We start from the raw sequence: 27,307 nt of genomic DNA, 5'->3' as shown, positions 1-27,307 counted from the left end.
TCCTGGCCAGAAGACCTCCCAGCTGGCTCTGCTTCCTCCGAAGAGGACCCCAAAACCCTTGGTTGTTGAAATGGCCTAGGTAAGTCAGCATCCTCATCTTGCTGAGATACCCTAGACTCTGATGGCAAAGCAGTGGAAACATTTGCATTAAGAAATTTTTCAGATAGCTGATCTTGAAATTTCGAAAGCATACTATTAAACATGTCTCCCCTTCATGCTTCACCACAGACAAAATGCAAGCATTACATAAGGGTTTTGGATAGGAAACAGCACATTTTTTACGACAGATCCCACAGGCCCTGGATTCAGATTCATCCATAGAGGAAGCAGGCCTTGGGTTCTGAAAAAGAATAGAACCACCATAAGTGAGCTGCCAACAAACTTGCTATCCCTAGCCAGTATCAAAGTACTTACTTGGCTTGTACTGGCTTGTGCGGCTGGCCCCGTGGCCTGAGAGGAGGAGAGCTCCATGGTGGCAGAGAGAGCGGCGGATCCTTCCAGCAGCCTTAGAGACAGTTATGGCTGCTTCTGACTCTCACAGATGTCAATTTGTAATAGACACCGCACAGCGCGGCATCCCACGTGCAGCCTGGTCCGCCCCCACTGGCGGAAGAGCCGGGATTGATGCCTTCCGCCGGAAGCCGCATCATGGGACGTCCGCCCGCTCTGTAACGCACCTTCGCAGAACTTCTGCATCTACAGAGTGGATCTAAGGGGAGCGCTGCGCCTGACCACGGAGGTCACCTGGGATCCCCTCCTGAGAGGGATGCAACCAGGCAGCCACAGCATTCCCCCGGACTCACCCTCTGGCCTCGGCAGCCCAGGAAACTGTCTGTCCTTCCCGGGGACAGGAAGAACACTGGAGGTAGGCGGTGGGAGGTGGCTACTTAAACTTTCTCTGTTCTTCCTGTCTCAGGGATGGGTGGTCCAGTCTCCTGGTGGACATGTCGTGAAGTCAAGTGGAAGCACAATATAAATGTTATTTGTCTTATAGGAAACCTACGAATAGCCCTGAGGCTTCCAGAATCTTCTTACAGCCCTCTATTCCAGTGCAGGGCCCTTCTATACCATATGATCTGGCGATTAAATAGATTTCTTCTGTCCTCAAGCGCAGCACATTTTGGCTACGTTCACAGGACATCGCATCCCCTGTAAGAGCAATAACGCAATGGATAGGGAAAGTGGCTCCGAATGTTATCCACGAGTTATGTTGCATACAGTGAAGCATACAGTCAGTGAAAAGTATGCTTCACTATTAATGCCCATGTTTTGCGGTAACGCACTGCATGCAGTGACTTAGGGTGCCACCCGCAGTTACGCCACACTGTGAATGTCACATAGTGGTATCATTGAGGTGCAGAAACCCACGTTACAATATGGTGATTACGCCGCACTACGCCGTACTAAGTTGTACTAGTGCAGAGGTGTCCACAAAATCTCTCGGGACCAGAGTGAAGGGTTAGTGCTAAGCTCTCAGGGAAAGTCTGGCTGGTACCTCTAAAATATAATTGCATTGTACTGCGGTTATATTGTCTGTTGCAACCAGACACAAAGGCAGCAGTGTGAAAGGAGACTTATGGTAAAGAAAAGGAAAAAATGCAGCTGTGACTGCACACAACACTCCTTACCCCTGCAATTTCAGTCACCACCTTCTCAGTAATCTCTTTTCCAGCAGTGAGTCTTGTGGCACTTTGTAGAAATGTGATGGCTTTCCTCAAGTCTCCTTCTGAGACGTCAACTAGACAGGATACTGCCTGAAAAACAATACAGAACAACCTATGAGCTTGTAGCACGAAAGCTGTAAGCAAGATTTACCCAACCGAAAAAAAAACAACATTCTTCCAAATAGCTATTTAGTACAATTCTGGTTCAATACTAAAGTTGCTTTGCTGTGCTAATGCATACAAGAATGACCCTGGACAATGACAACATTGCCATCCATTCAATAGAGCGGCTGTGGAGATTTTGTACAACCTCAAATATTTACATCAATGCCATGGTTAGGTGTGCTTTAAGGTGCATACACAGGTTCAATGAATGTCGCCTGCAGGATTTGGGACTCAGTCCCTCAGGCTTGGGGCAGAGTTCTGTAAACACTTCACTAGCTTGCAGGGCAGTGATGTTATGGAGGGGGGAGAAGGGTCACGGAATTGGTGTAATGGCTTTGGCTGGCACTCAGGCAAGATGCTCTGGATCTTTCACTGACACATTGGGGTTAGCGTACACAAGCTAGATTTTCAGCAGAGGTGGCCCCCAATCACCATTCAGCCGAGCCTTCTAGTGTGTACTAGGGTTGCCTGTATCTCCAGTCAGAGAAATAGGGCAGTATTCCTTTCCGTAAAAAAAATTACAAAAATAAAATTAAAAAAAAAAAGCGAACAAGTTCCTGATAATTTGGGTACCAGCTCGACGATAATTAGAATATCAATTATATAATGCTACCTATATTTTACTATTAGTTTCCGTTACCTATACCTCATAATACACCCATCCCCCCCATATAAACACCTAACACTAAAAGCTAGTTACGCCACCTGCTCTGGAACCATTCTGGATGTTGCTTCTAAATGGTATAATCAGACCAAACATGCTCACTGAGGATATCAACAGTATAATCGGACCCCACAAGCTTACCGTGAATATTAACAGACCCAACAAGCTAAGAGAGGATACCAACAGACCCAAAATGCTAAGTGAGGATATGAAGAACAGTGTTCTTCCCAGAATTTTTTTCCCAGCCGGGTGGGGCAATAAGAGAATGCAGGGCCCACAAGTGTACTCCTTTAGGGAATAGGTTGCTGCGACTATGGTCGGGTGAAGTATCGGGCAATTATCCCGATCATTATTCTTTTGAATGGCAGGCTCCCCTATAGTGTTTTTAGCTTAGGTAGTAGGTATTTCCGAATAAACGAAATGGTTTTAAAACAAATTTATATTCACTTTTAATATGTTAAATGGAGTTGCATGACTTCCGCAGTCATGCTTGATATGTGGTGTTATGTTTTCACTAAATGAGGTAAAGTAATGCACAGAATATCACTAATTACTATCCATGTTTCCATACAACGGGCTAATCCCCTCTTATCACACAACGATAATCCCATTCGTTTCACGTAATTTACCCTACATGCATCCCTGGCAGTAATGGCGCCTGCATGGACCCACTGGTAGGCAACTTCCGCCAGTACCCACGCTCTTCACATCCTAACATGAAACACTTCCTGTAACCTTAACTCACGGACCAATGACGTGCGCTGTGGGCGGAGCCTCGGGTCTAGATATCCGAGACTCAGAAGCGCCGTCATTTGCCCGGATACGCACGTGAGCAAGCGCTACAGAGCGCGAAACGGCTGTTGTGCACATCCATCACCCCCTGGTTAACCCCCCCCCCCCCCCCCTCCGCAAGCCTCACTGGATGTATCCATGAAATTATGATGCAAGACACCTGACAGGTTTGATGTTTTGATTGCATTCAATACCGCATGTCATCTGGCTGCAAGCAGTAAATAATTTGCAACAACAGGACAGTGCCCGGTCTCTTTATCTTTATGTTTTTCGCAACTCTGCTTATAGCATAGGAGGTGGTGAGCCGATGACAGCCGGGTGCTCTTTAAAACTAGCCGGGTGGAGCACCCGGCTAAAAGAGCCTGGGGAGAACACTCAAGAGACCCAGTATGCTAAGCGAGGATATCAACAGATCCAACATGTTTACTGAGGAGATCAACAATATACCCATGACCAACATTCTCACCAAAATCATTTAAAACCCACTTACTTTATATGAACCCTATGAGAAACGTGCAGTAAATGATGCTTACCTCATTTGTAATATTCACACCCTCTTTTTGGCAGATATCTAAAATTCTTTGAGTTTGTATCTTATCAGCAAGTGGTTTGAATCGAAATTTGGAGCATCGAGATGTGAGAGGCTCAATAATTCTAGAGGAAAAATATTTTAGGGTTAGCAAAAATACCAGTCAAGAAAAAAAGGAAGTCAGGAAAGTGGTGTACAGTATTCAGAAAAGCTGGCCAACGTTCTTAACAGATCAGACACTTTTTACGGACATTACACATCATATACGATGCTTGAGATTGATCTATGCACACATACTATTTCTTCGTGGGATGGTTTAACCCATTTTGGTTCCTGGACGTAGAAACTACGTCCAGGAATCCTGCGGCCGATCGCGCGCGTGCACGCGCTCTCCCGGCCCGCGTTTCTTTAGCCAGGCAATCAGTGTATTGGGCTATGGTGCCCGATCACTGATTCCTCTCCCCCGCTTAAAAAGCTACAGCTTCTCTCGGAAGCTTCGCTTTTTCTGGCTGAAACGTACCCCATACGTCGCTCTAAGCGCGTGTTACGCTTAGAGTGACGTCATGTAAACAAACTCATGGCCGCCATCTTGTGGCCAAAAAGTAAAACTACAACTAAAAGTAAAAAAAAATTAAATTCAAACACACATTTACATTATGAATCACATGTTTACATCCCACCCTCCCAAAACTACCCAAATAAAACGTTTAATATAAAAAAAAAAACAACAACATTACAATAAAAAAAAAAAAACATCTAAATATTTACATAAGGGTCTAAACTTTTTAAATATCAATGTACAGATGAAATACTTCTATATTTTTTTTATTTTAAACTTGTAAATAGTGATAGATGCAAAACGGAAAAAATTCACTTTTATTTCCAAATAAAATATTGTCGCCATACATTGTGATAGGGACATAATTTTAAAGAAAATCCGTATTGTTAAAATCGCACAAAAGTAAACATACCAGTGCGTTAGGGGACATCTATTACCCTCTGTCACAATTTCGCCGCTCCCCGCCGCATTAAAAGTGGTTAAAAACAGTTTTAAAACCAGGAGTTAGCTCACCTGGTAACGACCTTTTAAGTAACACTCCAGGACAGGTACACATTGAGACTTGGCTCCTCCCAGGAACAGGAAATATCCGTCAGCCTCTCTATAAATCAAAGATGGACCAAGGGTCAGGCAGTATAATATAAAGGAACAGGAACAATATACTAGACATAACCCTACTATATTACATTTACATACACATAACATGTATATCATGCAATATTTGAGATATATATGGGGATGGGTACCCCCACCTGTCCTGGAGTGTTACTTAAAAGGTCGTTACCAGGTGAGCTAACTCCTGGTTTTTCCAGTAACACTCCAGGACAGGTACACATTGAGATGATAAGCAAGAAATCACTCACTAACCTCAGGGTGGGCTAACTGCCTTTAAGACAGTTCTTCCGAAATCTTGATCGGTTTCCGTTATTCGGTCCAACCGATAGTGCCTCATGAAGGTCCCCAGGTTCTTCCAGGTTGCCGCCTTGCAAATGTTCAACGGTGACGTACCTGCCCTGTAAGCCCACGTAGTTGCGGCTGCCCTGGTGGAATGGGCCTTCACGTTTTCTGGAGGTTCCTTACCCATAATGCTGTATGATGCAATCCTTTATCCATTTAGCAATGGTCTTTGTAGATGCTTTCAATCCTTTGGAATTGCTTGCATAGTTGATGAATAACGCTTCCGATTTCCTGAACTCTTTAACTTTATCTAAGTAGGTCATAAGATTTTCTCTAACATCTAATTTATGTTGTCTACTTTCTTTTTCCGTTTTTGGATCTGTGCAGAAAGATGGTAATATTATCTCTTGAGTTCTGTGGAACATGTCTCCAACCTTAGGTAAGAATTCCGGACTTGTTCGGAGAACTACTCGATCGTCAAAGAACAGTATGGTTCTTTACATGATAAAGCGTGGAGTTCACTAATTCTTCTAGCTGACGTGATCGCCACTAGAAATACTGTTTTTAGAGTACACATCCTCAGAGAATCCTCATCAAACTCTTTAGCTGTTAATGCCTGCAGGACTAAAGACAGATCCCATTTCGGAAATTGTTTGATCATAACTGGTCTATTTCTTTCTATCGATTATTAGAGGATCTAATGCTAATTTTTTATCTAAGTAAACTGATAATGCCGATATCTGGACCTTAATTGTGCTTAAGGCCAGTCCTTTCTCTATTCCCTCTTGCAGAAATTCTTAAAATTGTCGCCATTTCTGTTGATTGGAAGTTTGAGTTTTCTAACCATAAATTAAAAGTTTTCCAGTACTTCTGGTATATTAAACGAGTGTTTTCTTTCCTACTGTTCAACAGAGTATTCACTACTCTTACAGACAATCCCTTACTTTCAAGGACTGTCCTTTCAGAAACCACGCTGTAAGTCTCCATTTTTCTAAATTTGTTACAGCCTGGTCTTGTACCTGTATCATATTTTCTGATACCGGTATTTCCCACGGTTTGTTCACTAACAAGGAAAGAAGGAGTGGATACCAAGCCCTCTTGGGCCAGTTCGGGCCAATCAGTATCAAATGGCACTGTGACTTCAACTTTTGAAGTACCAGAGCAATCAAATTCAACGGCGGGAAAGCATAAAGTATGTTCTGATTCCAGTCTTGAGCCAGGGCATCTATTGCTAATGGTTTGTCCATCACATTGAGGGAATAAAACTGTTTGCACTTTCTGTTGAACCTGTTGGCAAACAAGTCCACCTGTGGTTCTCCCCATTTGCTTACTATTATCTGGAATAAGTTTGGGTTCAGAGACCATTCTGTATTTGTAATCTGTACCCTGCTTAATTGATCCGCCAGAACATTTAATTCCCCTTTCAAGTGAACTGCTGTCAAGAATAGTAACTCGTGTTCTGCTATATCCAGTATCTCCAGAGTTAAGAATAACAGTCTCTTGGATCTGGTGCCTCCTTGGCGATTCAGATATGAAACAACAGTCGCATTGTCCGACTGAATCTGAACGTGACATACTCTTATAAGGTGTATCGTACTGATTATTGCCATTTTTACAGCCATCAGTTCTCTGAAGTTCGATGAATGCTCTGTCATAGATTGACTCCATACACCCTGAACCTGAAAGGTTTCCACGTGCGCCCCCCATCCTGACAGACTCGCGTCCGTCATTAGGATCTTTTGTATCGGTAGTGACCATAGTCTGCCTTGTGTGAGATGTTGTACCATCTGCCACCATTCCAGACTGGTTTTGGTTTGGGAGTCTACTATCATTTCGCTGTCTAACGATTTTTGATGTCTGTCCCATCTGTCCAGCATCCTCGACTGTAGTATTCTGGTATGCTTTAATGCCCACTGGATTGCTGGTGCAACCGAAGACAACAAGCCCAGGAGCTGCATGATCTGTCTGATTGTCACTGACTGGCATGCACATAATTTCTCCACTTCGGATAGAATTTTTTGTACTTTCTCCTGTGGAAGAAATATTTTCTGCTGCACCAAGTCTACTATAAACCCCAGGAACAGGATTCTCTGTGTTGGGGTAAGCTGTGACTTTTCTTTGCTCACAATCCAGCCTGCATCTTGTAGTTGACAAAGTAAAGTCTGTTTGTGTACCTCTAGTTCTTCTAATGTTCTTGCTAAGATTAGTAGGTCGTCTAAATACGGAATTACAATGATCCCTTTTTTGTGAATTGCTGCAATTAACTCTCCCATAACTTTGGTGAAGATTCTTGGGGCAGATGTTATGCCAAACGGGAGGCAGCGAAACTGAAAATGCTGAACTTCTCTTTCCATTTGTACTGCGAACCTTAGGAACTTTTGTGAGCTTAGTTCTATTGGTATGTGCCAATATGCGTCTTGCAGATCTATACTTGCCATAAAGCCATGTGGTATCAGCAGGTTTTTTATAGAATAAATTGACTCCATACGGAATTTCTCGTATCTTATGTATGGATTGATTGGTTTTAGATTTAAAATTATTCTGTATTTTCCGGACGGTTTTTGAACTAGGAATACTTTTGAGTAGAAGCCTTCGCCTCTTTGAATCACTGGTACTGCTGATACCACCTGCCTCTCTAGCATATCTGTGATGATATCTTTTAATGCTTCCTGATGTTGAGGCAACAATTTTTTGGTCACTACAAATTTTTTCAGAGGTTTTGTGTTGAAGGCGATGTGATAACCTCTCTTTATTAAGTCTATAATAAACGGGCTCTTTGTTATTTGTTTCCAATGTGGAAGGAAATAGCCCAACCTTCCTCCCACTTTTAGTCTGTCATTGTTTACTTTGTGTGGCTGGTGTTTTAAAGGGAACCTAAACTGAGAAGGATATGGATTTTTCCTTTTAAAACAATACTAGTTGCCTGACTCTCCTGCTGATCCTGTGTCTCTAATACTTTTAGCCACAGTCCCTGAACAAGCATGCAGATCAGGTGCTCTGACTGAAGTCAGACTGGATTAGCTGCATGCTTGTTTCAGGGTGTGATTCAGCCACTATTGCAGCCACAGAGATCAGCTGGACTGCCAGGCAACTGGTATTGTTTAACAGGAAACATCCATATCACTTTCAGTTAAGGTTCCCTTTAAAACTTGGTCCCGGTCTTTTCTGGTCTTTATTGAAGGACCAAGCTCTCCTCTTATTTTGGTTTTCCGTTTTTTCGGACTGTCTATTCTGACGAAAAAACCTTTTCCCTGTTTTAAACTGTCTTTTTGGGAAATGACTTTTTCTTATTAGCGGTTCTTTCCAGAACTTCATCCAATTCCGGCCCGAAGAGAGTGTCTCCCACCACAGGTATGGAACAAACTCTGTTTTTCGAAGCCATACTCCCATGCCATGTTTTGATCCATAGGTTTCTCCTGGCAACATTAGATATTCCAGCTGCTTTAGCAGTTAATCTTATTGATTCTGACGCTGCGTCAATTATATAGGCTACTGCTTTATGCATTACAGTCATCGAATTAATGAGTTGATCTTTTGGTACACCTTTACTAATGCTATCTTCCAATTGCTGCATCCATAGTGCCAGCATTCTTGCCACACAAGTTGTTGCGGCTGAAGGCCTGAAGTTGGCACAAACAGCAGGCCACAACCTTTTAAGTGCATATTCAATTCTTTTATCTGATTGATCTTTTAAGTGACCTAAGTCTTCGAAGGCCAATTCATCGTCTTTATTAACTTGTGAAAAAGCTGAATCTAATTTAGGGCTTTTATCCCACATTTTACTATCATCTTCTGCAAACGGAAACCGTCTTTTAAAACCTCTTGACATAAATAGTTTTTTTGTCTGGATTTTTCCACTGATTTGATATTACATTTTTTGTTGATTGATGTACTGGAAAAAACAGATCTTGCTGATTTTCCATACCCTCATATAATTTATCATGCATTGAAGATGGCTCGGTAACTGTTTTATTTAAATTTAAATCTTCGTCTCTGCTGCTGGAAATTTGAACTTGGAAGGTTTATTTTCTGTCTCCTGCGCTTCAATTGAACTCGCAGAAACATCATCGTCGCTCATTTCATCTTCATCTGATACAATAATTGCTTTATTAGTCTTGCTAGTAGCTTTTTTATGCGTAATGGGTTCTGATAAGCTAGGCTGTGTAGCCTGATCAGTTTGCCCTTCCGCAGGTGTATCTGGTTTGGAAGCTAATGCAGATGCTTTAAATTCCTTCAAAGTGTCTTTTAAATCCTGCCTCAAAGCTTGTATATCTCTTTGAGAAGCGGATTCTTGTTTCATTACTTTATAGGTGCAATCCTTGCATAGTAATTTTGTTGATGCAGGATTGACCTTATTACACACAGGGCACCGTTTAGTGGTTTTTACAGGGTCAGGTACATTTGTAGAAGTGCCCTGAAACAACAAAAAAAACATAACACTCGATTGACTTTTTAACCTGATATCAGGTCTAAAGATATTAACATTTATGATTTTGACTCATATAGAAAAAAACACTGCTATATAATCATCATAAATCTACTTATAGTAAATCATTTATCCTTTGCAGTCATATGTTACTATGGATAATATGCCTTTAAATAGGAGCTTGTAACAACATTTGCCATTGTAAAGATTATCCCAGCCTGCACAGTATCAACTGCGTGTTTAGAAAGAAAAGTTTAAACAATAACGTGCCCCAAACAACTTTTCCAAACTAGGCCACATGCAGCAAACATCAACCAACAATGCTGCGCACGGTTATCCGCTCCCACAGGAGTCACCACCGCTGCCCGGGTCTCAGCTGAGCAGTCTTACCCGTCCTGGCTCCTGCTCTGCTTCCGACATCTTCCACGAGGTGCAAGACGCTGTTTGCCGAGACTCCGGACGGCCACCCCTCTTCACCCGGCGAAAGGGAAGTGACGTCACGCGACCCGGAAGTAGTTTCCGAGGTCGCGGCCGGAGGATTTTTGCACTCTGCCTCCGCTATGCGCGTCCTCCGGACGCTCACAACCCAGCCGTTGCCTCCGCGCGGTGAGTCTTCGGGGCAGCCCCTCCTGCAGCGAAACCTTTCCCAAAAACAGGCCGACCAGCAGGGACAAATCCACTGGGAGACAGGACCATCAAGCAGCCACCCACAGGTACTCCACAGGGGAACGGACCTTCTTGTATTCCGACAAGGCCCGCTCAGTGCCAACACCTTCCCTAGCCACCCAGGCTCTCCGGGACAGCGAGCACATAGAGAGACCTGGTTCCTGGACCAGGAAATATCCAATACTGCCTGACCCTTGGTCCATCTTTGATTTATAGAGAGGCTGACGGATATTTCCTGTTCCTGGGAGGAGCCAAGTCTCAATGTGTACCTGTCCTGGAGTGTTACTGGAAAAAAAGTTTGTTTATAAACAAACAAAATGGCCACCAAAACAGGAAGTAGGTTGTTGTACAGTATGTCCACACATAGAAAATACATCCATACACAAGCAGGCTGTATACAGCCTTCCTTTTGAATCTCAAGAGATCATTTGTGTGTTTCTTTCCCCCTGCATCTCTCATGCACTGAAGTTTCAGGCTGCTCGTTTCTTCCTGCAAATAGCTTTGCCCTTGTCTGTAATTCTTCAGTATGTGAAAGCCCAGCCAGCTCAGAGGACGATTTATCCAGCTTGTAAAAGATAAGAGAGAAGAGAGAAGCTGCTCTAATCTAAATAACACACAGGCAGTGTTCATAGAGGGGCCTGGAAGGGGGAGTTCATAGCAGAACCACAACACTGAAGAACTTGGCAGCCTTCCAGACACAGGCCGACAAGTCTGACAGGGGAAAGATACATAGATTTATTACAGAGACTGTGATAGTACAAAGTGCTGCAGTAAGCCAGAACACATTAGAATAGCTTTTGGAACTTGTAGGATGATAAAAAACAGGATGCAATTTTTGTTACAGAGTCTCTTTAACGGTGTAATAACCGGGACATATGGGCAAATACAATACGAGAGTTTTAATTATGGAGGCATGTATTATTTTAAAACTAGAATGGCTGAAAACTGAGAAATAATGAATTTTTTCCTTTTTTTCTTATTCTTCCTGTTAAAATACATTTACAGTAAAGTGGCTCTTAGCAAAATGTACCCCCCAAAGAAAGCCTAATTGGTGGCGGAAAAAACAAGATATAGATCAGTTCATTGTGATAAGTAGTGATAAAGTTATAGGCTAATGAATAGGAGGTGAACATTTCTCAAGTGAAAACGACGGAACGCGAATGGGTTAAGTGAAAATAAGGTTAAATTTAGCGATAGAATATCAGTAATATTTACTGATATTTTACTACTATATCTTTTTCCCAATAGTAGAATATCAGTAATTTTACCGATACTCTAGTGGCTTTCCCCGGCACCCTTTTTAGATAAACCTGTATCACTGTCCTTTCACTGAAACACATACATACGGTACACATGTACTTACCGGCTAACATAATTGCAAATTAGGCAGAATCGTGTCGTTTTAGACTCTTTTTCCATGGTGCGTCGCAATGCAGCCTGTGCTGCCGATGTCATAGAGTCTGCTTCATCTAGAATAACTATTTTAAATGGGGGGCAAGGTTTTCCACTACAAAAAAACAAACATAAAAAAAATACCACAAAGTCAAATTTGTCACCAAACACAGAAATAAGGAAAGTGACTGAGCGAAAGACAGAGAGGTGGCTATTTGTACCAGTGCTTCAATACATGTAGATGATCATAGTTGGATAAGAGTAACCACTAATTCCTATACAGTATTCAAAAATACATTAGTACAATCAGCTTCTGAGTATGGACTAACGTTTATTAGACAGACTGCAGAATTTTAGTAAATAAGGCATACAATAGTATCCTTGAGAAAATCAGGTGTACGAAACCAGTCAGGTACAGCCAACTATAGCAAGCCAGGGAAGTTGAAAAGATTTACATTTTAGATTTTTATGGATTTAACATGCTGGGGGGGGTCATATCCGTATGATCATAAGACCTGGTGAGTGTGCTTTTATAAGTGGTGTGGCGGAGGGGAACAGGCAAAAGTCATTGCTGTAGAAGCTTCCAAACACTTTGGAAGGTTTTATGACAGCAAAAACCCAAGCACAATGCTTTGTGCAACCTGTCCTTTCTAAAGTGAACCTGATTTACAATGCAATACTACAGTCTTGTTCTGAAAGGAATCTCACTCATGTTATTTGTGTCTACTCCTCTCTTTGGGCTGGTGCACACCGAGCAGCTTTTTCAGCGTTTCTGCAGCCGCTTGCGGATGCGGATCCGCTTGGTCAATGTATCTCAATGGGCTGGTGCACACCAGAGCGGGAGGCGTTTTGCAGAAACGCATACACCCGGGGTGAGGCATTTTTTGGATTGCGGATGCGTTTCTGCCTCAATGTTAAGTATAGGAAAAACGCAAACCGCTCTGAAAAACGCCTGTTCAGAGCGGTTTTGCCGGCGTTTTTGTTACAGTAGCTGTTCAGTAACAGCTTTACTGTAACAATATATGAAAACTACTACACCAAAACCGCTACACAATACCGCAAAACGCTAGCTGAAACGCTACAGAAAAATAAGAAAAAGCGTTTCAAAATCTGCTAACATTTTGCGGATCTGCTAGCGGGTTTTGGTGTGCACCAGGCCTTTCTGAATATGCGGATTGATGTTGGGGAATTGGAGTAAACACCAATTGTTCAATAAAAGCAGCTTAGTAGGTCTCACTCCATACACATTTGGTCATAGATTGACTTTGAAGAGAACCCGAGGTGAGAGGGATATGGAGGCTGACATTGATTTCCTTTTAAACAATGCAAGCTGTCTGGCTGTTCTACTGATCCTCTGCCTTTAAAGTGGACCTGGACTCTTGCACAGGACAGAAGGAAAACATAGTGAAATGTACCCTGTATGCATTTAGAGAGTTTAGCCTGTATAATTTCCCCTCATTTGGGTCTAATCACAAGCTGTAATTTGACCTCTCCCCGTGTCACATGACTGCCATGGCAGAGATGGCACATAAGCTCATTAGAAAGCACAGGATGTTAACAACAGGTCTGCTTCCATGAACCAGGAAGTAGAAACAGGGCAGATCGATTGTAGGATTTGTATCAGCTCTAACAAATTATTTTTGTTTAAAGGTTATTATGCTATTGGGTATCTTTTAAAGCAGAAAGGACGTTCTGAGTTCAGGTCCACTTTTTTAAACAGACCCTGAACAGATGCAGATCAGGTTTTCTGATTCAAGTCTGACTGGATTCGCTGCATGCTTGTTTCAAGTGTGTGATTCAGACACTACTGTAGCCAAAGAGAGCAGCAGGACTGCAGGGAACTGGTATTGATTAAAAGGAAATAACTATGGCAACCACCATATAACTGACCTCGGGTTCCCTTTAACAACGTCAGTGATACACAAGTACACTAGCAGTAGTAATGACAGGTTTTAAACTGCTGGAAAAACTGAAATACAGCTACAGTTCCTTCTCTGCACGTGCTTAAACTCTAATTGGGGGGAGGGAAGAACAGTGTCAGTAGTAAACTACTACTACTACAGCAAATACAGACTGTATAATGGTTTGCCTGCTTACAGCTCTCAATGAGAGATGTGTGCACAGGCAGAAAGACAGTGAGGCTCCTTTTACATTGCTGCGGTTGCGGTGCAATTTGGAACAATTGCACTTCAGCTGGAAAAGTCACACTGCGTGTCCCAGGTATGGTGCAACCAAAGTAAAAAAAAAAAAAATACCACGCGACTTCCACTGCGCTTCCGTGATTACCGGGGAGGTCTCAGGGTATTGCACTGCAGCTTGTGAGTTCCTTCTGCAGTGCCTGGAGCACCTCAGTGGCATCGCAGTGTGTCTCACTGACTTTAATGTACACCACAAGGAGCTGAGGCCAGGGTGAGTACCACTACTTGATATGCCTCGATAAGTGTAAAAGGGGCCTCGCAGACCATTTTACAGACACTCCTAAATAATATACATTATAAACAGCGTATCCAAGGACGTATTCACATTGCATCACTTTTTCCACATTGTGTTACTCTACAGCCTTATTCCAAAATGAATTCAATTCATTTTTTTTCAGAATTCTATACACAGCACCCCATAATAAAAACATGGAGGGGAAAGAGAAAGCTCGTACACAAGTATTCACAGCCTCTGTCATGAAGCCCAAAATTGAGCTCAGGGGCATCCTGTTTTTCTCTGGTCATCCTTGAGATGTTTCTGCAGCTTAAAGAGGAACTCCAGTGAAAATAATGTAATAAAAAAAGTGCTTCATTTTTACAATAATTATGTATAAATTTAGTCAGTGTTTGCCCATTGTAAAATATTTTAAAGAGACACTGAAGCGAAAAAAAAAATTATGATATGATTTGTATGTGTAGTACAGCTAAGAAATAAAACATTAAGATCAGATACATCAGTCTCATTGTTTCCAGTACAGGAAGAGTTAAACTCCAGTTGTTATCTCTATGCAAAAAAGCCATTAATCTCTACGACTTTCAAAGTTGTGGAGAGGGCTGTTTTCTGACTTTTATTATCTCAACTGTTAGTTGTACTCACCCGGGGCTTTTTCCAGCCCAGTGCTGGTCGGGAGGTAGGAGAGGAGCCAGGACGCCGTCGTGGGACCTCCCGACCAGCACTGGGCTGGAAAAAGCCCCGGGTGAGTACAATTTTTATTTTTTAGATGCGCTCGGAGTCCCTTTAATTTTTTTACTTTTCCTCTGCCAGAGGAGAGGTCATTAGTTCACAGACTGCTCTGAAAGAATCATTTTGAATGCTGAGTGTTGTGTAATCTGCACATATTAGAGAATGATGCAATGTTAGAAAAAACACTATATACCTGAAAATAAAAATATGAGAATATTTTCTTTGCTGCTAATCTTCTAGTAATTATTCATAGTACACAACCAATTCATTATATCATATTTTTTTTCGCTTCAGTGTCTCTTTAAATCCCTGATTTATATTCTGACATTTATCATATGGTGACATTTTTACTGCTGGCAAGTGATGTAGCAGCTGCTTGCTGTTTTGGCAGTTGGAAACAGCTGTAAACAGCTATTTCCCACAATGCAATAAAGTTCACAGACAGGAAACTGCCAGAAGTACCTCGGTCCTCAGAGCTTCTTATGGGAGGGGTTTCACCACAATATTAGTCATACAGAGCCCCCTGATGGTCTGTTTGTGAAAAGGAATAGATTTCTCATGTAAAAGGGGGTATCAGCTACCGATTGGGATAAAGTTCAATTCTTGGTCGGAGTTTCTTTTTAAAGGAGTTATCAGGGAAATTGAATAAAATAAATGCTACTTACTGGGGGCTTCCTCCAGCCCCAAGCTCCCAGCATGTTCCTCGCCGCAGCTCTCCCCGCAGCCGTTCGCCACAGCTCGCTCCTGGCACTGCAGATAACTCCTTTAACTGAAGTCCACCTGTGGTAAATTAAGTTGATTGGACAGGATTTGGAAAGGCACACACCTGTCTATATACTGTAAGGTCCCACAGTTGACAATTCATGTCAGAGCACAAACCAAGCATGAAGTCAAAGGAATTGTCTGTAGACCGAGACAGATTTGTCTCGAGGCACAAATTTGGGGGTGGTTACAGAAACATTTCTGCTGCTTTGAAGGTCCCAATGAGCACAGTGGACTCCATCATCTGTAAGTGGAACAAATTCAAAACCACTAGGACTCTTCCTAGAGCTGGCCAGCCATCTTAGAACCTGATGGTAACTCTGTCAGAGCTCCTCTGTGGAGAGAGGAGAAGCTTCCAGAAGGACAACTATCTCTGCAGCAATCCACCAATCAGGCCTGTATGGTAGAGTGGCCATATGGAAGTCACTTCTTAGTAAAAAAAAAAACAACAACTGTCTGGAGTTTGCCAAAAGGCATCTGAAGGACTCTCAGACCTGAAAAACATTCTCTGGTCTGATGATACATTTTTTAACTCTTTGGTGTGAATGCCAAGCTTCATATTTGGAGGAAACCAGGCACCGCTCATCACCAGACTAATACCATCCCTACAGTGATGCATGTTGCTGTTGGGAGATTTTTTTAGCGGCAGGAACTGGGAGACTAGTCAGGATAACGGGAAAGATGCCTGCAGCGATGTAGAGACATCCTGGATGAAAACCTGGTCCAGAGTCTTGAACTCAGACTGGGGCGATGGCTTATCTTTCAGCGGGACAACGACCCTAAGCACGCAGTCAAGATATTGAAGGAGTGGCTTAAGGACAACTCTGGATGTTCTTGAGTGGCCGAGCCAGAGCCTAGACCTATCCATTTGAACGTCTCTGGAGATATCGTAAAATGGCTTTGCACTGACACTTCCCATCCAACCTGATGGAGCTTGCGATGCAGAGGAATGGGAGTAAAACTGGCCACGGACAGGTGTGCCAAGCTTGTAGCATCATATTCAATAAGACTTGAGGCAGTAATTGCTGCCAAAGGTGCATCGACAAAGTATTGAGCAAAGGCTGTGAATATTTACGTACATGTGATTTTTTTTTTTTTTATTGCCAATACATTTGCCACAACCTCAAGTAAACTTATTTCAGGTAGTCATTACAAGGTGTTGTGCGTAGAATTCTGCAGAAAAAAAAATGAATTTAATCAATTTTGGAATAAGGCTGTAACAACAAAATGTGGAAAAAGTGATGCGCGGTGAATACTTTCCGGATGCACACATACACAAATCTATACTTGATGTATATGGGCCGCCTTTTTCTTATTATCCACAACGGGGTTAAAAGTAAAAAAAATAAAAATCCTTTTCTGGGTTACAGTCTTCACTCCAGGATGATCTATAACAGGTCTCAGAGTTGAATACTAACAAAGGGAACCCCCTAAAAAGTAAGTGAGAGCAGAGCACAACACAAGAAGAATGAAGAAATCTGCTGCTTACTCAGAACGGCTGCCGCCAACGGTGAGCTGGGAGAAGTTCTTCACTTTCTCCCGAACCACTTGTATTCCTCTTTCATCAGAAGCATTTAGCTCAAGCACCCGCTGACGAAACAGTTCAGGCCTGGAAACAAAGTCAAACCATAAAGAATAAAAATAAGCCACAAAGTAAAGCAAAAAACTGCATATCTATGATAATGCAGCTGTTCAATATTCTAAGAAATCCACATAAAGAGCACTTCAAATTTTCAGTAAATGAAGGAAGATCAAAATGTGATCCGAATACTGTACATGTTGATTAAAACATCCGAAAATTACATGGTTCATAAACGTGGAAGGCAGGGGGAAAAAAAGTCATGTTACGTTTGTTTCACCTGATTCCAATGCTTCCTCCTTCCAAACCGTCAGAAGGAAGACACTGGAATAACATGAAGCGCAGCGTGTCAGACAAGTCAGTAAACAACTCCTGACTCTGTCCGCATGTTCGGTGCTGAACAGTGGTATGCGAGTGTCGCTATGCCGAATTCCAACACTACTACTAATCAACTCTTCCCACTACCAAAGCCAGGATTTTCTACATTCCTCACACCTCAGGAGCTTACTTCCAGAATAAGCTCCACACTTTCCATCTTTAGCTGTATTCAAATGTAGTATAAAACCTTTCTGAAGAAAACTCATGATGGCTAGGCTATTTAGCTGGTTACTATATTTTCACTGCTTCCACCTAGCTATACATAAATTACATCGATCAGTTACAGCTTTCCAACCTTTCAATAATATGCTGGCACTATATAAATCATTAACAAGAGCCCTCATACAGAATACACTGGACACTTCACATTACAGGAAGACCCCCAAGGGGAATCCCATTCTAATATCCTCATAACTTATTTTACATGATGCAAGCTGCTGTCAGACAGGGTATTTAACTGTTTAAAAGCCAAGTGCTCAGGTACTAAAGTTCTGAGGCCAAGACAGGGATTAGTCTATCAAGTGTAGCCTCTACTGTCCCTATTTGGGGCCTCTAATCCCTCATCTTGAAATACCTCCAGCAACTGCATTCTGTTCTACAGAACCCAACCTCCAAAAGCAATTAAGAACCATGGCGGTTAAGCTGAAAATCAGAGGAAACAACTACATGAAATCAATTAGGCCTTAGTCTTTGCCAACATTATACTACGTAATGGCAGAGATTCAACTGGTAATACAAAACAACGCAGACTTTTCCATTTCAGATGCCTAATATAAATCTTCGCAACATAGACCTGGCAGCAGTTATGCTTTGGCCACCGCATGCCATACTGGGGAAGAGCTGTATAAATCAGAAATTCATCCTGTGCAGCAGATGTATACACTTAACAGACTTTAGCAGCTAAAGAAATGTTCATGTCCGTTCGTACGTAACATACAACACCGTAGTACCAGTAGCGTATTCAAACCTTCCTGCTTATACAGGACTGTAGCCGTCAGATGTCCAAAATAAAAAAGCAAACAATGCAGTGCAGAATGTTGCAGGATCAGCAGAGATTCAGCAAGTAGTTGAGATTTGTGATTTGTTTTCTATTGTTACATACCCATACAGTTCCCTGGCTGCTGCCAAAATTGTGGATGTTTTTCCAGTTCCAGGAGGCCCATAGAATAAGAGATTAGGGAGCTGTCAAAAAATGAGTCCAGTGTAAGCAAACACATCAAATTAGCTACAGCTTGCAAAACACTCTACAACAGAAATGAGTACTCCATTACAGAAATATTTATTATGCGTTAGGGCTGGTCCACACTTGAGCTGATGCAGAACGGAAACGGTAAGCGAATCTGCAAGGCGGGTGCGTATTGCCTGTTCTGCATCCGCATGCAACAAGTTTTACCGTCCATATGTCTGCTTGCTTTAAAAACTTATTGCACAGATACATTTTGAAACAAGCAAGTGTGAACCGGCCCTTGCCACAACAATGCTAAGCTGGATAGATTCAGAACCCAGCAATGTTCAATGAAAGTGAGCTGTAACCCACACCAGACAAACAATATGGAGGTTCATCAGGATTGCATCTACCTTGTGCAGCAATAGTGTCCCTTTAACACCCAGGAACAGCCAAGGTTTTCAAAGCATCTGTTCCCAGTTTACAGAATATATTGGTATTCAGACCAAACGACTGGGCTGCTGCAGTACATTATTTGCAGTGTCCCGGCCCTGCTCAATCCAAGCACAGTCTAACTTAAAGATGACTAATTAACCCATCCAGATCTGGGGCCGGCCATACACTGGTTGATGTGGCCAACAGACAGAACTCCCTTTAGATCATAATCTGATAAGAGAGGGATCTATCTGATCAAATTCCTGCACAAATTGTACACAGATTTTCAAAGGATTTCAAGCAGGAAATCTATTGAATATTATTGGAGCTGCAATCTGCCTTTCGGACACCACAGGTCTTGTCCAACTATGCCTATTCTTCCCTGGGGCTGTGCAGCATGTAGGCAGCGGAGCATACATACTTGTCGCCAGCGCACTTCTTGTGTCTTTTCTCCACCGCTGAACTCCCAGCCTCTTATCTCCTGGGGCACCTGTGTCACGTGGCAAACGCTAGAGACCAAACACTAGAGGCACCGTGGCATGTACCTTACACGAACACTAGAAGCCACTAGTGTTTGGACATTACTGTCTGTCACGTAACAAAGGTGCCCAGGGAGGAGACAGAAAGGTGCACCTGGCAGTGGAGAGAAGACACAGGAAGTGTGCTGGCGGACAGGTGAGTGTTACACTCCGCTGCCTATACTGTGCGTGAATCAAGATCAACTGCTGCCAATAACATGCGGGCACTATATAAATCATTAACAATATCTTCCGCCTGCAAGTGACCCGATTTGATTGATTTTGAGAAAAAAAAAATTGTTTGGGCATGGTTTGCAGCATAGATTTCTAGAAGATTTGATGAAATCGGCCAGCGCCAGTTGCACAAATCACAACAGATGGTACATGGTAGACATTTATTTGTAGTGCTGTCTTGTGGGAGAGCAAGTTCACTTATTGTCAGTGACTTATGGCAGTATTCAAACGGACTATGCCATTTTAACCAGCAGAGCTGTCCATTTCTATGGCAGTTTAGTTATTTTTGGATAGTTTACAATAGCTACTAGAGCAGCCTTTCTTAGGCTTGGGAAAACCATACAAAATGTGTTCAGCTTGCAGGGAACCTCTGCATAAAAATTATACCTAGAGCTCACAATTTTATAAAAACATTGTAGATTGAGCGCAGGAGATTTGGGCACAGCTGGCACCACCATAGGCTGTAATCGGAATTACGGCTATAGTGGTGCTCATCTTTTTCCACCATCCATGGCGGCCTGGAGGGGGAATCGTAATAAGCGCTGCTGGGACTTGTGCAGGAGCAGGGTAAGCCATATATCAGCTTTATCCTGCGCCCAAATCTCCCGGCGGCCCTTTCATAGGTATGCATTGTAGATCCAATAATAGTCTCATAATTAGTACAACCATTTTAACCAATATTGCAAACATCATTACTCCCACAATAAATGTAACTAATTTTTTGTCTCTATATTAATAGGATATTAATATAATAGAACAAACAATTTTCATCTAACACTGTACTTAATACTTAAAACGACCGAGGGCTTAAGTGGTTAAAGGACATCTGTAATGAGAGGGATATGGAGGCTGCCATATTTATTTCCTTTTAAACAATGCCAGTTGTCTGGCAGCCCTGCTGGTCTATTCGGCTGCAGTAATGTGAATACCAGAAACATGCATGAAGCTAATCTGGTCAGTACTGACAATATTGTCACAAACACCTGATCTGCTGCATGCTTGTTCACGGTCTGTGGCTAAAAGTATTAGCGTACGTTTCCACTTGAGCGGCGCGATTTGCTTGCGGAAACCGTGTCAACGAATCCGCATGCGGTTGCGGATTCGTTGACGTTTCCATACGGATTTTCACACGGAATCGCCCGCGGTTTTAACGACACGATTTTAACCATGTCAATGCCGGCAAGCATTGACATAGGTTTTTACACGAAATCGCACGCGGAAACGCCGGGAAAACCGCAAGACTAAAGAGCTTGCGTTTTTCCTATTTAGTTACATTACCGACGATTCGCGTGCAGGTGTGCGGCGTGCGAATTCTGACGGCTCTGCTGTGCAGATTTTTTCTGCATAGCGAGCCGCACAGAATTCCTGACACGTGGAAACAGCGCCATCAACTTGTATTGGTTGAGCGAATCTGCATGCGGGAAACGCATGCAGATTCGCTCGAGTGGAAACGAGCCCTTAGAGGCAGCGGATCAGCAGGATAGCCAGACAACTTGTATTGCTTAAAGGGAAATAAATAAGGCAGCCTCCATATCCCTCTCATTACAGATGTCCTTTAACCACTTAAGCCCTCGGTCGTTTTCACTTTATGCATCCGAGCAATGTCACCTCCCATTCATTAGCCTATGACTTTATCACTACTTATCACAATGAACTGATCTATATCTTGTTTTTTCCGCCACCAATTAGGCTTTCTTTGGGTGGTACATTTTGCTAAAAGCTACCTTACTGTATATGCATTTTAACAGTAAGAATACGAAAAAAACCTGAAAAAATTCATTTCTCAGTTTTCGGCCATTATAGTTTTAAAATAATACATGCCTCCATAATTAAAACCCACGTATTGTATTAGCCTAATAGTCCCGGGTATTTCACGGTTTAAATTATGTCCCTATCACAATGTATGGCGACAATATTTTAATTTGGAAATAAGAGCATTTTCTCCGTTTTGCATCCACCACTATTTGCTAGCTTATTAAAAAAAAAAAAAAAAAAAAAAAAAAAAAGAAATATTTCATCTTTACATAGATATTTAAAAAGTTTAGACCCTTAAGTAAATATTTATGTGTTTTATTTATTTTTTTATTGTAATTTTTTTTTTTTTATTAAGCATTTTATGTGGGTATTTTTGGGAGGGTGGGATGTAAATAGTATTTGTTTTGGGTAAAGATATGTGTATTTTTATTTATTTTTTTACATTTAGATGTAGTTTTACTTTTTGGCCACAAGATGGCAACCTTGAGTTTGTTTACATGACGGCACTAAGCGTAACATGTACGCTTAGAGCAGTGGACTTCAAACTAAGGCCCGGGCCGAATGTGGCTCCCTGAGGCTTTTTTACCGGCTCCCCACACACAAAACGTATTACTTATAGATGCGGTCAGCTACATCTTTAAATATTGGTAATCCACATATACAATAGCAGTGCTGGCACCACCCATCCACATGGAAGTCAGAAAGCAAATCAAATTCCACATCAGGTGACACTGCTGTACTGTCTGGCTTCTTAATCATTTTAATCTGAAGTATGTTGACCCGGCCCTCAACCCAAAACGTTTGGGGACCCCTGGCCTAGAGGGACATAGGAGACAGAAAAAGCAAAGCTTCCAAAAGAAGCTGTCGCTTTTTCTGCGGGGGAGAGGAATCAGTGATCGGGCACCATGGCCCGATTCATTGATTCCTGGGCTAACGATACTCAGCCGGGAGCGTGCGTGCGATCGGCCGCGGGAGCGCACATGTCCTCCTTGACGTGGTTCTACGTCAAGGAGGACAAATTGGTTAAAGGAAACATCCAACCTAAAAAAACCAAACAAACACACAAACTCCACTTACCTGGGGCTTCCTCCAGCCCCTGGCAGCCATCCTGTGCCCTCGCCGCAGCTCCGGTGGCTCCCGGTGTCCTTCGCTGCAGAAGCTGACCTCGCCAGGTCAGCTTACGGGCCGGCTTCTTGTGCGCTCCACGGCACGGGTCATGTGGTCCGGCCGATGTCAACAGTCGCAGTATAATCCTGAGGATGTCGGCCGGACCACATGACCCGCACGGTGGAGCGCAGAAGAAACCAACCCGGAACCCGACCTGGCGAGGTCGGCTTCTGCAGTGGGGAAGACCGGGAGCCACCGTAGCTGCGGCGAGGGCACAGGATGGCTGCCAGGGGCTGGAGGAAGCCCCAGGTAAGTGGAGTTTGTTTTTTTTTTTTTTTTAGTTTAGACCTTCACTTTAAGAAGTACAGAAGTGAATGATAGAGTGTACCACAGAGTTTGCTGATACAAGTTAAATTGCTGGTCATATTGCATTTACAAGTCATGCATTGAGCAGCTGCCAGTAGTCTAAACCTCACCGTAAATCTCTGTACTGTATCAAATATCAGCAAATCTGAAATAGAAGGAGTACACTACTGTATTTTCAGGGGGATAGTACTATCATGCCTTGTGCATCTCCTCCTCTCCACACTGAAAGATCCAAAATAAAACTGCATGACATGTAATTCAAACTGAAGAATTGAACAAAAGTATAATTTTAAAATAGCGGGATATAAAATTAGTATTCAGTATAATCTTGTTATAGTAAACTTAAATATGCAGGTCCCAGCCAAGCACCATTATAAATATATGGTAGTAATGCATGGTATAGTAAGCTTGGATATTATAGAACTTTGTTATAGTAAACTTGTTTTGTCCTTTTCGGTACTCTGAATCCGACTATAGTGGAAAGTGGGCAGGCACATGTGTCAGTCAGTCGGAGACCCATGAGCCACCTGCAGCCTGCTCGCTATCTGCAAACTACTTTGGGCCTGTGTGGGTTACCCCAAAAGAACCAGCCTATGTAAGCTGATGACGGAGTGGAATTGCCCATAATCCGTGACTTCCTTGTGCAGGGCTGCAACACTACAGAATCATCCAAGCTGCACAGCAATGTGTAAAGAGGAGTACACTATAAGTACTGTACCTGCATTAACTGGTGAGACAGGCTTCCCGCACAAGCGGTTGCGTGATTATTGCATGCAAATCCCTGCATATTGAGCACTGTGCATTTTGATCTAGCTAAGATACTGTCTGCCCTCACTTGCTAAAGCATTAAAGGATACCAGAGGTGACATGTGACATGATGAGATAGACATTAGGCCTGAACGATTTTAGGTTAATATTGAATTGCACGATTTCTTTCAGAAATTGCAATTTCGATTTGATCCACGATTTTTGATACACAATGGATCAGTACGTCGATGCCGAGTATGAGTGGCCCCAGTATAGGTGCATACAGTCAAAAGCGGCGCCTGGAAAAAATGGCGCACGGTTCGGAACGCTCTTAAAACGATATTTAGCGTTTTAGACTTTAAAACGTAATTTTCCGTTTTAATAAGACTCAGGCAGCCTGTGGTATTTGCAGTGAAATTTATAACCAGTAGATGGTGCTGTTCAGCATAGTGTTCTAAAAGGATGTGTAAGCAATGTTAAAGAGACACTGAAGCGAAAAAAAATACATGATATAGTGAATTGGTTGTGTACTATGAATAATTACTAGAAGATTAGCAGCAAAGAAAATATCCTCATATTTTTATTTTCAGGTGTACAGTGTTTTTTCTAACATTACATCATTCTCTAATATGTGCAGATTACACAACACTCAGCATTTAAAATGATTCTTTCAGAGCAGTCTGAACTAATGACCTCTCCTCTGGCAGAGAAAAAGTAATTAGTTCACTTACAGTTGAGATAATAAAAGTCAGATAACAGCCCTCTCCACGACTTTGAAAGTCGTAGAGATGAATGGCTTTTTTGCATAGAGATAACAACTAGAGTTTCTTAACTCTTCCTGTACTGGAAACAATTAGACTGATATATCTGATCTTAATGTTTTATTTCTTAGCTGTACTACACATACAAATCATAATATCTTTTTTCACTTCAGTGTCTCTTTAAGCCAGGTTTCCAAGAAGGAACAATAGCTTAGTGGTAAAGCACTGGACTTAGAAGAAAGTTTTGCAGGTTCAAATCTGTGCACGTTACTTTTTTTTTTTTTTTTTTTTTTTCCAGTGATCGAGATACCGCTGGCTATTTGTGCATTGGTAAAAGATTAGTTGAAATATACTTTTTTATGAAGTAAACGTTTTGCGTTTTTGATATCCCAGCTGAATATCGTATGCAAGGTTAAGTAGGAGTTACTGGCTGCAAGCGCTCATCTTTATTCTGCCTTACCACGTCCTTTGCATATGTTATGCAGCTGGGATATTAAAAACACAAAACTTTGACTTTGTAAAAAGTATTTTCTCAAACTACTCTTTTATTAACTCTCAGATAGCAGCGCATGTATCAATAAATGAAAAAAGGATCATTGACTAGATTCGAACCTGCACTTTATGCACAAAATATGACCACAGTTCAGAACTATACCGCTGCGCTATAACAATGTTACAATTTCAAAAAGCTAATTAGCGTTTTACATTAAATTGACGGCGCCATTATGTTCTAGTGGAGCTGTGCGCCATTTTTTCCTGCTCCCCCGTCAGTAAAGTTTAGCCAGCTTTAGGTGCCCCAGTATAGGTAAGACAGCTTAAGTGCATCATGTTAGTCAGTATAGGTGCTGCAGTACTAAATAGATAGTTAGATAGGATAGTCTCCTCCTCACCGCCGCTGGTACCTTCTCTTGCGGCCCGGCCCCCTACTCAAGAAAGTGCCGATCCGTCTCGCCGCATTGCTGTGCTGTCCCCCAGCACAACGCACTTTTCCCCCAGCACATGACACACCTGTACCCCAGCATGATTTCCCCCAGCACATGACACACTTGTCCCCCAGCACACCTCTCCCCCCCCCAACTCATGACACACCAGTCCCCCTACATGACTCTTCCCCCCCCCCACACCATGTGACACACCTGTTCCACAGCACAACACACTTTTCCCTCAGCACATGACACACCTGTCCCCCAGCATGATTCCCCCCACCCCCACATGACACCCTTCTTTAGCACAGGACTCTGCAACCCTGGACAAGCATGTGACTCCCTTGGCCCCCAGGGTGATTAGCAGCTCGGGAGTGAAGGGGAGGTTGGCGCTCTGCACATTTTTTCTTGCGGACGGCTCTCTCCTCCCAGCGCCTTGCGCACGCACAGAGAGAGAGAGAGAGCTGCTGAGGATCCTTGGCGGCATCACGTGATCAGCGTACCACATGACCAGGAGCGCCGCTCTCCTCCCAGCTGCTTGAGCGTGGCATTGCAGCGACGCGGATTTTCTGATGGAGCGGGCTGTGAGAGGGAGCTGAGAAGTTATCAGCCGCAGCATGGAAAACCGCCCAGGTTGACGATCTCAAGATAGTCTTACTGCTGATTACGATTTCGGTTTAAAAACCGAAAATCGTTCAGCTCTAATAGACATGTGTATGTATAGTGCATAGCACACAAATAACTATGCTGTGTTTTTTTTTTTCCTTTCTCTGCCTGAAAGACATCAGGTATGTAAGTGGCAGTTCCTGTCTGGCTCAGACTACAGAGTGACCCTCACTGATAAGAAATTAAAACTATAAAACACTTTCCTAGCAAAAAATGGCTTCTGAGAGTAGGAAAGAGATAAAAAGGGTCAATAGTTCATCGAATTTAACTCTGGCATACTTCAATGAATATGTCAAAGAGCAAAAACAATAAAACAGCAAAAACTTAAACAATAAGATTTAAATATAAAATAAAACTGGAATATCTTAAAAACTCATTTTTAGGAGAAGGAATATATACAATTGTTTATTTCATTAGTTTATTTTCACCTTGGGTGTCCTTTAAAGAGACACTGAAGCGAAAAAAAAAATAATATGATATAATGAATTGGTTGTGTACTATGAATAATTACTAGAAGTTTAGCAGCAAAGAAAATATTCTCATATTTTTATTATCAGGTATATAGTGTTTTTTCTAACATTGCATCATTCTATAATATGTGCAGATTACACAACACTCAGCATTCAAAATGATTCTTTCAGAGCAGTCTGTGAACTAATGACCTCTCCTCTGGAAGAGAAAGTAAATAGTTCAATAACGTTGAGATAATAAAAGTCAGATAACAGCCCTTTCCACGACTTTGAAAGTCGCAGAGCTTAATTGCTTTTTTGCATAGAGATAACAACTGGAGTTTCTTAACTCTTCCTGTACTGGAAACAGTTAAGGCCCATACACACGTCGGATTTTTCTGGACGGGTCGTTTGAACGTCCCGTCGTTCAGTCGTTCGCACGCGGAATCAGACGTGTGTACGGACTATCGTTCGCGTGATAAGACTGGGGCGGATCGCTGGAAACCAGTCTTATCACGCGAACGATATCTGATCTTAATGTTTTAT

General features: G+C 42.4%; 1 protein-coding gene across 2 annotated transcripts in view; it reads right to left on the bottom strand.

Annotated features, from left to right (window-relative positions):
* The window catches only part of RFC4 (replication factor C subunit 4), a 67,511-nt gene that overhangs the window by 11,303 nt on the left and 28,901 nt on the right, over positions 1 to 27,307 (bottom strand). For both annotated transcript variants that reach the window (XM_068279311.1, XM_068279312.1), the window contains exons 4-8: positions 18,738 to 18,817; positions 17,168 to 17,287; positions 11,726 to 11,869; positions 3,819 to 3,939; positions 1,629 to 1,754 (exon numbers count right to left, since the gene is read on the bottom strand). In XM_068279311.1, coding sequence (XP_068135412.1) covers positions 1,629 to 1,754; positions 3,819 to 3,939; positions 11,726 to 11,869; positions 17,168 to 17,287; positions 18,738 to 18,817 — 591 coding nt within the window. The remainder of the gene's footprint in view (positions 1 to 1,628; positions 1,755 to 3,818; positions 3,940 to 11,725; positions 11,870 to 17,167; positions 17,288 to 18,737; positions 18,818 to 27,307) is intronic.

This window comes from Hyperolius riggenbachi, chromosome 4 (assembly GCF_040937935.1).
Source record: "Hyperolius riggenbachi isolate aHypRig1 chromosome 4, aHypRig1.pri, whole genome shotgun sequence".
Taxonomy (NCBI): Eukaryota; Metazoa; Chordata; class Amphibia; order Anura; family Hyperoliidae; genus Hyperolius; species Hyperolius riggenbachi.
Note: the sequence above shows the minus strand (reverse complement) of the source record. Positions and strands in the feature narration are given on the sequence as shown.